Source organism: Amblyraja radiata, chromosome 26 (genome assembly GCF_010909765.2).
Source record: "Amblyraja radiata isolate CabotCenter1 chromosome 26, sAmbRad1.1.pri, whole genome shotgun sequence".
Taxonomy (NCBI): domain Eukaryota; kingdom Metazoa; phylum Chordata; class Chondrichthyes; order Rajiformes; family Rajidae; genus Amblyraja; species Amblyraja radiata.
In genome coordinates, this window is record NC_045981.1 from 3,735,719 (window position 1) to 3,746,940 (window position 11,222).

General features: G+C 41.0%; 1 protein-coding gene across 1 annotated transcript in view; it reads left to right on the plus strand.

The window, feature by feature from the left end:
• The window catches only part of rab40b (RAB40B, member RAS oncogene family), a 28,388-nt gene extending 23,181 nt beyond the window's left edge, over positions 1 to 5,207 (plus strand). Inside the window, exon 6 of the mRNA XM_033044063.1 lies at positions 3,209 to 5,207. Coding sequence (XP_032899954.1) covers positions 3,209 to 3,477 — 269 coding nt within the window. The 3' untranslated portion in view covers positions 3,478 to 5,207. The remainder of the gene's footprint in view (positions 1 to 3,208) is intronic.
• The last annotated feature ends 6,015 nt before the right edge of the window (positions 5,208 to 11,222 follow it).

Sequence of the window (11,222 nt, forward strand, 5' to 3'; positions counted from 1 at the left end):
GGTTTGCATGGGACAGAATCTGTGTCTAGAATATTTTTTTTGCCACTTATTGTTAAGTGGATATGGCACAGCACGATACACCTTTAATTTGGTCTTTAGGCTGATTCCTCTTTCCCCCCACTTTACCTCGTAGTCTTCCAAAAGTAGAGCTAGCTTTTGCTCTCCTGTGTTTAATCACATCATCCATGTACACTGACCTTTGAGAGTGGTACCAAGGAATGTCAACCTGTCGATTACTGAAAGCCTCTGACCATTCACAAGGATGTTTGGTTCTAAGTTGGTGCTTGTGGACTTGAATTAAATGTCCAAACCTCAATTCTATTACAAGCAGATTATTTCCATTTTAGCGACGTCACCTGTTTCCTCTCCCTATCTTGCTCTTACCACTGTTAAAACTGTCACAGCCATCTTCATAGACACAAAAAGCTGGAGTAACTCAGCGGGACAGGCAGCATCTTTGGAGCGAGGGAATGGGTGACATTTAGGGTTGAGACCCTTCTTGAGAAGGGTCTCGACCAGAAACGACCCATTCCTTCTCTCCAGAGATGCTGCCTGTCCTGCTGAGTTACTCCAACTTTTTGTGTCTATCTTCGGTTTAAACCAGCATCTGCAGTTCCTTCTTGCACATCCATCTTCATCACCTGTCAACCTGATTTCTGCCTTTTTCACTTTGTTGATTAAACCTTTGTCATAAAGACTTATTCAAAACTCAAGCCCAGCTCCCCTTGGAACTCTAAGTCTAGTCCTGAAATTGTACTGAACGAAGGATACAGTGCCCTCCGTAATGTTTGGGACAAAGACCCATCATTTATTTATTTGCCTCTGTACTCTACAATTTGAGATTTATAATAGAAAAAATCACTTGTGGTTAAAGTACACATTGTCTGATTTTATTAAAAAGTATTTTTATACATTTTGGTTTCACCATGTAGAAATTACAGAAATTACATGGTCATGAACCAAAGAGTTTCAAGTTGTTTCTGATGTATGCACTGTTGTAATGACAACTCTGGGTATATTTAATACATGAGGCTCACCTCCAATTATTTTGAATTGTTACAGTTGTCAATTGCTGACCAACAGCTTTCCTTCCAGGGCCATTTGCTAGAAGGTATTAAAAATGGTTTGCCCATCATAGGTCTTTCTTTTAAAGAGAATCCTGAACATTTGCCCTGACACTATCAATCTTCCATTCCCTTTTCTGTCGGAAGTCTTTGAATGTGATCTCTCCTCCAGAATATGTCCCAACTGTTCCTGCCCTTTGTATCTATCTGTTCAGATTATGGCAGTAAAATTGACTTAATCTTTAAAATTACATAATTTAGGACAATTTAGGATAATGGTGTATTATCGCTTCATCTCCTTCTCAAACTCTTGAGTGTTTCCAGCATTTTATGCTTATATCTCTAACTCTCAGCCTGGCTTAATACTATGTTTTCTTCACCACATTGAAGGTGGCTAGAATGTAAAGAATGCATTATTCTACATTTTTAAGGTAGGTCATCTCTATCTCAGCAGCCCTTCCCAAAAATGTACTTACATCACCTTGATTCACAATGTATTCAAAAATTTTGATTTTTCTCACACTCCATAACTTAAAAAAAATAGAAGCTAACATCTCTATCTTTCCCCATCTTTTCCAATCTTCATTGACTACATATTGCTTGGCATTGTTTGCCTTCCTTTTCCGTAATGGTGTTCACATTTAATGCCTTCAAGCACCAGAAAACTCATTAGTTCGCATACCTCCCATTTGTTCAGTCGTATATACTTTACAATTCTCAGAATCAACCCATTGACTCGCATCTCTTTGGCCCTTAAGACTTTTACAACCAATCACACACTCATGCACATCCCAATATTTGTTTCAGTTATTTATTTGCTCTTTGTCCATTTCCCAATATTGTGACAAAACTTGACACATTTTTCTTTACATGAAACATAGACATAGAAACATAGAAATTAGGTGCAGGAGTAGGCCATTCGGCCCTTCGAGCCTGCACCGCCATTCAATATGATCATGGCTGATCATCCAACTCAGTATCCCTTCCTAAGTATCCCTTTTCTAAGAGAAAACTCTTAAGAAGAGCTAAGTTATTAGTTAGAAACAAGGAACTGCAGATGCTGGTTTACACAAAGTGCTGGAGTAACTCAGCGGATCAGGCTGCATCTCTATAGAACATGGATAAGTGTGTTTCAGGTTGTGCCCGACCCGAAGTTTCACCTATCCATGTTCCCCAGAAATGATGCTTGAGTCTCTCCAGCATTTTGTGCCTTTTGTTAAGTTATTGCTTATACTTGCAGATTACTGTCTGTAAAATTGTAAATGATAGTCATGGGTGCAGAAGTAATGTTGTCACACTTGCATTCATTTTAACCGTATTGAATGATGCATATACAGCAACTTTGGATAATCTGTCCCAAATATTTAAGTATGATGGCAGTCACTTCAACATTTATCCCTGCATATACTTTACTGATCCAGCATTTCCCCAAGATTATTGTCATAAAAGCATATTGACAACAATTTTACAGAATTTCGTCCCTAAAATTAATTTCTATCTAGCTTATTTAAAATTGTTTAGCTTTGAAAAATGCAATGGGAATTTTGACGAGATAAGTGCATAATATAAATAATGTTGTTCCATTAGCTACACTGTCAAACTTTACAAATGACAGATTGTAAAATCTGCTATACTAGAAGGGAAATGTCACACCATCTGTTATAAGGAACTGCAGACTCTACTACATATTTTACAGTGATTTTGCTTTTTGCCCTTGCCATTTTTCTTGTCAATTCTCCAAATGAGAATTATTCTCATGAAATGTTCTCCTATTACAGTGTGGTTCTTAATACTGCTACAGCAATATACATTAAATGCTGGTTGAATGATTGCACCTCTTACTTTGCTTTCGTATGGCTCATATTCAGCAAATATAAAAAGTTGGAGCCAGTTCGTGGGCATATTACTTGAGGAATTTGCCCTAAACTGTAATTTAGTTTGTTAATAAGCGCTACCACAGTACGAAACATTTATAATTATAATTTCATGTTTTACTTTATTACTTTTTTGGTCATGTTTTGGGGTTTTGAATGTTGATTCATTTTCTTTAAGTATTTTAACAATTATTTGCTCATTAGCACAGCAAGTTGTCTACAGGTTCTTTGTAACTATTCTCACAAATATTTTGTATTATTTCTTTGCAGTGCTAAGTCTACAGGATCTCTGCTGCCGAGCCATTGTTTCATGCACACCTGTGCATCTGGTGGATAAACTGCCCCTTCCTGTTGCCTTAAAGAGTCACCTTAAGTCTTTCTCAATGGCAAATGGTCTGAATGCCAGAATGATGCATGGACGTTCCTACTCTCTCACCGCTAATGGCAGCAAACAAAATAGCATGAAGAAGTCCAAGATCATTCGTCCTTCCCAAAGCCCAACACAGAGTTGCACTCGAAACAGCTGCAAAATCTCTTAGTTGCAATGCTGGCCAGTCTGAAAAAGAACGCTGAAAATTCTCACAATTGACAAACTCTCTGATGTGCCTGTTTTTTTTTTTTTTTTAATGCTTCCAAACTGTATTTATAAAGGGCCCATCAATCATAGAGTCAGAGTTTGCAGGAATGAGAAATGATGCTGCTAGTTAAAGAGTAATTGATTACAGGGACCTCTGATTCTTGTGAGCATTTCAATTAAAGTAAGAATGATTGTGTGCTTTTCGACAGTTCAGTGTCAAAAAGAACAAAAAGTGTTTGTCTGTTTATGTGAGCAGGGCAGTACTATTGTCTCAAATTGCAGTAGATTATTTTGGAGGAAATAAGCATGTATGATGTCAATGTGTGCTGGAAATTGAATTGCAAGGTACACTGTTGTTTAAAACATTTTTCAGTATTGCAGTCAGAAAATAGATCACAGTGATGCTTTAGGAATAGGAATACTTTATTGTCACATGTGACTAGGCACAGTGAGATTCTTTGCTTGCATACACAATGTATACAAATAGCAGCCATCTACGGCACTGACAAAGTTACAAAGCACGCCGGTTTCTCCTTTTATCCCACCCCCACCCAGTGGTCCCCCCATGCCGGGTCCTCCATTGTTCTTCCCCTCTCCCCCTCACGGTGATCCTCCACGCGCTTGTTGACCCCGGGTCGACCCGCGAGGCTTTGCCACCACCGAGGCCCCATCGTCACGAGGCTTCACTGCTGTCGACGCCCCACTTCACGCATGTGTATGTAAAATCATATGCAGAAAAACATTTGAGAATTGGTATGTTAATCCATTTCCAATTATTCTGTTATAGGTTACATTACTTCAATGATAATTTGTAAATATAATTTCCTTGTGGGACTATTGTTTGTTTTGTACAGTACAAAGGGAATAGTAATGCCAAAGGTGTTCATAGTAGAAATATTGTGTGGGTGTTGGAGAGTGGGGCTGGGGAGGGCAACACTGATTTCTACATTAATTATCAATTTTTTGCAGTTAAAATACTTTAGAAGGAGGGAAACATGATATGCATCTTTCTGGGAAGAGATGTACTTTGTAATTATTTTAAATGTGACTGTTTTGTAAAGACTGATATATTTGCCTGAGCCACCATTTAATTTTAATGGGCTCCGTCCTGGCTGTTTTACAACCTGTGCTGTTGTTGTATGGAAGATTTCAGAAATACGATGTTTCTATTTAATAGAGCTTAGATGCAATTTCTTTAAATACCGATATCTTGTTAAAATCAGAAAGATTTCAGGAGTGAAATAACTGCCCACTAGTTGTAGCTGTTTTTTCAAAACAGCATCTGCATTTATATTTCCAGTCTGGGTCTTAACTGGTATTTTGCCTCAATGGCTCTCAGTAGAAGAGAGATTTGTCTGTTTTTAATCAAGTGCCAAAACAAACAGGGAAAGGATCTGCTAGGATCAGTCCCAGCTACAGAAGTGCACTTGAAGTCAATTATTTGAAATGTGTAGATGTTGACATTAGCTGTGGACAATCTAAACAATCCCATCTTCCACTCTGAGGGATAATGTCTGTAGCTAGCTGAATGGAGATTTTATTTTTCCATTGTTATGTGAATGAGATAATTATGTAAACTGAAGCGAAAACACTACTTTTAAGTTAATCAAAGTTTTCAAAATCACATTACTGCAAATTTTAAATGTATACGGTATTTTACATTAATTTGAAATAAAGATGTATGTACCAATATGTTCTGAATTTCTGTATAAAAGTAATTGTCTACAATTTTAGCAAAATATATATATCAACTATTATAAACATTAATTGCAGCGACAACAAAACACATACTTTTTTGGCTGAACACAATTTATTTAGTGTACAATATTTATAATATATTACTGTTATTTACAATATATAGTAACATCCCAACTTTTCAGGTTTCTGAATCGGATTTTAAGAATCCAGTAGTGCTGGATTCCATTGGGAACGGTGACGGACGCACCACACATCTCTGTTCTCCAGTTCCTGCGGACTTCCGCCGCTGGAAGTATAGGATTTTGGTGTGTGTGCTTTATCATCATTCCTTATGATCGCAACTTCTACTGAAGTGTGGATGGCTGTTGGCTCGCTAGAAGCTCATCCGCCCTTTTACAGGTCTTATTTTTGGTTCTGCTGGGAGTCCACAGCCCCCTCCTCACCTGGCAAACCAGTTGGGGGAGACAGTTTAGTGGCCGACTATCCGACCATGGAGCAGGTAGCATGGGATTACATGGTATCCGTGGTGAGGGGAAGTCCTCTTGACCTGGCCTGAAAGCATACAAAGATAAGATTTAAATAGGACAGTCATACTGGTAGGAGAACTAAGATGGGGAGGGATGGAGAGAGAGAGGGAAAGCAGGTTGAATTCTATCATATTATGTTCACTGCCTCCTAGGGATTCCTTCACCTTAAGATCCCTAATCAAATCTGGCTCGTGTCACACCACCAAATCCAGAATTGCCTTTTCCGAAGTGGTGCTCGGCCACTAGCTGCTCTACAAAGCCAACTCATAGAAACATAGAAATTAGGTGCAGGAGTAGGCCATTCGGCCCTTCGAGCCTGCACCGCCATTCAATATGATCATGGCTGATCATCCAACTCGGTATCCTGTACCTGCCTTCTCTCCATACCCCCTGATCCCTTTAGCCACAAGGGCCACATCTAACTCCCTCTTAAATATAGCCAATGAACTGGCCTCAGAGAATTCCAGAGATTCACCACTCTCTGTGTGAAAAATGTTTTTCTCATCTCGGTCCTAAAAGATTTCCCCCTTATCCTTAAACTGTGACCCCTTGTTCTGGACTTCATAGGCTTTCTGCAGATTCCTTCTCTTGGGATCCAGTACCAACCTGATGTTCCTAGTCTACTTGCATATTGAAATCTCCCATGACCACTGTAACATTGCCTTTATTGCATACATTTTATACCTCCTGATGTAATTTGTACCCTATATCCTGGCTGCTATTCGGAGGCCTGTATATAACTCCCATCAGACTATTTACCCTTGATGTTTCTTACCTCGACCCCACAAAGATTTTACATCTTCTCATCCTATGTTGTTTGTTGCTTTTGATTGGATTTCATTCCTTACCAACAGAGCCACCCTATCCCCCTCTGCCGACCTGCCTGTTTTTTTCAATAGGATGTGTATGCTTGGATATGCAGCTCCCAGTTCTGATCCTCTTTCAACCACGACTGATGCCCCCAATTTCTAATTGCACTCTAAGCACATCTACCTTAGGGATGGCATGGTGGCGCAGCGGTAGAGTTGCTGCCTTATAGCGCAAGAGACCCTGGTTTGATCCTGACCATGTATGGAGTTTGTACATTGACCCTGTGACTGCATGGGATTTCTCCTGGAGCTCCTGTTTCCTCCCACACTCCAAAGACGTACAGGTTCGTAGGTTATTTTGGCGGTTAAAATAGTAAATTCTCCCTAGTTTGAATTTGAATTTGATTCCTTTATTGTCATTCAGACCTTTCTGTCTGAACGAAATTACGTTGCCTGCAGTCATACACAGTAACAATAAATAACAAAACATACAATAAACACAAATTAACAAATTCACCAAGCACCTCCTCACTGTGATGGAGGCAAAGTCTTAGTCTCTGTCTCTTCCCCCCCCCTTGTTCTCCCTCTGCGCTGAGGCGATCGATCCAGGCCGAAAATGCCGCCCTCCCGTCCAGCGGACCTCCGTGGTGATGTCGCCGCTGCCGAAAGCCGGAACGCCGTCTCCGCTCCGAGTCGGCCCGCCACAGCCTCAGCTCCGAGTCCCGCAGCCTCAGCTCCGGGCCGCTGCATCAGCTCCGAGTCCCGCTGCATCAGCTCCGAGTCCCGCACTCAGCTCCGGGCCGCTGCCGAAAGCTGGAACGCCGCATCAGCGAGTCGGGCCACCGATGTTTCGGCCCCGAAGACGGCCAGCCTCGCGTTGGTAAGTCCTGGTTGGCTCTGCCTCCGGAGTCTCGAGGTCGGTCGCAGGTTGGAGTCCGCCATTAGGCCTCAGCGCAGACGGTGGCAGAGAAGGGGGATACGACAAGAAAGTCGCATTCCCCCGAAGGGAGAGACAAAAAAACATGTTTCACCCCCCCATAACACAACCTAATAAACTAAAACTTAGCCAAAACAAGACAAAAAAAACAAGTGTGTAGGATAGTGCTAGTGTACGGGGATCAGTGGTCTGTATCTCTAAACTAAACTATGCCTTGTGTTGTATACTGCCTGCCCCTACATAATTTGCAAAGGATAAATTGTTGAAGTAGATTGTCTACATCAGCAAGCCAATTCTATGTGGATAGTCTGAGGAAGGGTCTCAACCTGAAACGTCACGCATTCCTTCTATCCAGTGATGCTGCCTGAACAGCTGAGTTACTCCAGCATTTTGTGCCCATTCTATATGGATGCAGTTCAGTGAAATGACTGAGCAATTCTGTGCCAGAATTAAAGGGATACATTTCTGACGGGCTTGTAAGGTGAAAGAGGCATAATTTGGGCCAAAGTCAGAAAGCCAATGAGACACATACAGTTTACAAGATGATTTATGGTATCTGCACAAGACAAATGTATTGGCCAGCAATGGACAGTGTTGCAGAAATACGGTGGGAAAATAAGTCCGTAGCTAAAGAGAAGATCAGATAAAATACATTCTCAGACAAATTAGTTTTAAGGAGGATGATTAATCTGATGCTTGAGGCATTCTAGAAAGCAAATCAGATGACATTGAGTACAAGTCTCAACAACAGAATGCTGTTACACATGTTGACTCAGCCAGCAATGACAGTTGCTCCAGGACTGGCAACAGATTATTTCTCCCCAACTTTCTTACTCAATGCACCAAATGTCGTGAAGGATTTTCCACTGCTCAGCGTAATATAATACACTACAATACAACAACAGAAAATGCTGGAAATCACAGTTTAGGCAGCATCTGTGGAGAGAGAATGAGAGTTACTGTTTCAGATCATTGACTGTTTATCAGAACCAAGAAAGTTTAGCAATAATTATGTTTTAAGTTGGTGAGAAGAGGTGGGGAGAGAGATGGAGACTGAGACTCTTGTTAACAGCAGATGCGTTGCCTGGAGGAGATGACAATTGACATTCCCCTCATTCTCCCTGTCCCTCTTCTTTCTGCATATCTTCAAACAAGCTTATTAGGATGATGAGATGAAGATCTTCATCAAGGCCCATGCAATCTCCCCTCTTGCTTCTCTTCTGAATACGGGATAGAGCCACAAGAGCGGCAACACCTCCAACCTTCTCAATCTCAAACTGCTCTTGGATATTAGTATTCTCCACACTAATCTCACATTCCTCCATGGCCTTCTCTTTGATGAATACAAATGCAATGCACTTGTTTAGTACCATGTCTCTATCTTTTGACTCCAAGCACAAATTCTCTCCTTTATCTTTGAGCAGTCCTACCTTCTCCGTTGTTGCTCTCTTGTTTTTAATGTGCATGGAAAAAAATCTTGGGATTTTATTTAATACAACTCACCCAAGCCATTTCATTCCACTTTTATCCCTTCTAATCGCCCACCTGAGGTCTTTCATACTTGTTTTATATTCCTCAAAGACCTGATTTTATTTTATCTTTAGACTTTAGACTTCTTTAGAAATACAGCGCAGAAACTGGCCCTTCAGCCCACCGAGTCCATGCCGACCTGTGATCACCCCGTACACTATCCTGCATACTAGGGACAATTCGAATACTTACTGAAGCCAATTAACTTACAAATCTGTATGTCTTTGGAGTGTGGGAATAAACTGGAACACCCGGTGAAAACCCACGTGGTCACAGGGAGAACGTACAAACTCTGCACCCGTAGTCAGGATTGAACTCGGGTCTCTAGCACTGTATCGTTGCATCACTGTGCCGCCCAACTTCATAAACCTTGCATAAGCTTCCTCTACCTTTGTGATCAAATTTCCAACTTCTTTGGTCATGCAAGGTTCGATTTCCTTGTCATCCTTATCCCTCCATACTGGAACATGCCGGTCCTGATCTTTGACCAACTGGCCTTTAAACATCTCCCATTTGTCAGGTGTAGACTTGCCCAATAAAGGCTACTTCAATTTACCCTCGCTAGTTATTGCCTAACAACAGAGCAACCAACTCCAATTTGAATTTGGAACCATCCAGGTAAGGCCACCTTCTTGCTGTTACCTTTGGGCAGGAGGTACAGAAGCGTGAAGACTCGACACCAGGTGCAAGAACAGCGACTTTCCTACAACTATCGGGTTTTTGAACGGAGCTGCATATTCCTAAGCCTACCTCAGCCATTAAACAATATGGATCATCTCTTGCTATTTCATAGATGTGTATTCCAAGTGTTTTCCTCCATGATTTTTGCGGTTTTTTGTTTTCTATAGTGTATGTTTTTGTGTGTTGACTAAGTCTATGTACCTGTGATGCTGCTGCAACTTGCCATTTTGAGGACAGCAAGTTTCTACTCAACATAACCAGATAATCTCCTTGACCACCTGGTTGACTGAAGGATAAAAACTAGCCAGGATACTGGGAACAACATCCTTGATCTTCTTCAAAATAGTGTCGTTGGATCTTTTATGTCCACTTTCAAGAGAAGAAAGAAATCTCACTTGAAAGCTGGACGCATTCACAGGGCAGCCATCCCCAGACCTGCATGGATTGGTGTTGGGGTGATTTAACACACGATATCACGTTAAGAGCAAGGCTGATATTTATTTAAACAAAACAGATGGTGAGCTGATTGTGTGCACCTTATCCTCCTGGACTTTGGTGTGATCCAGATCACAAATAGAGGCTTTTCCTACCGTGCTGTGAATTATGGAAGCACCAGCCCACCAGGACCAAGTGATTAACTTAGAAAAAAACAAGTAAAAAACAATCCAATACCTGGCCAATAAACTTACTTACAATAGTGGTGTTGTCAGCAAATTTATCACCAAGGATGTTGGTGCCACTGGTTAGTGGTCATTGAGATGTGCCACCTTACTCTTCTTGATGTCCTTTTGAAGCAGGTGGGAAACTCAGACCTCAGTATTGAGAGGTTGAAGATATACTATGTAAGGTGTCCTTGAGATGTTTGAAAGGCGCCCATTAAATAAAATTTATTATTATTATTATTATGTCCGCAAAAACGCCGTACACTTTTTAAGAACGTGACCAAGTACACCATCAGGTCCAGGAGAGAAGGAATGGGTCATTTTTCTTGTAGCGACCCATCTTCAGACGCCGGAGTCTGAGGAAGGGTCTCAGCCGAAGCATCACCCATTTCTCTCCAGAGATGCTGCCTGTCCCGCTGAGTTACTCCAACACTTTGTGTCTATCTTCGGTGTAAACCAGCATCTGCAGTCCCTTCATACACACACTATCAGGTGTTGACAGAGTGCAAGGTATCCATAAATTTCCTGGTTGTAATTAAGTGTGCATCCATTATTGTTCTCCTAGTGGTCCCAAATGAAACCCATTATTGTTTTGCACAACAAAATTCTCCAACACTAATTAGGTCATATTTACTTTCAAAGTTATGCAACTAAGTCAATTACTGAACAAAAAGGGAGAATCAGAACTCAAGCCAGTTTGTACAAACTGAATTTGAGTAAAAGTTTATGCAGTAAAATTTACTGAGAAAGGTTGTACTTTATAAATTTAACAGATATATTTTTTAAGGCAGAGATAGATAGATTCACGATTAGGGCGGGTGTCAGGGGTTATGGGGAGAAGGCAGGAGGATGGGGTTAGGGGG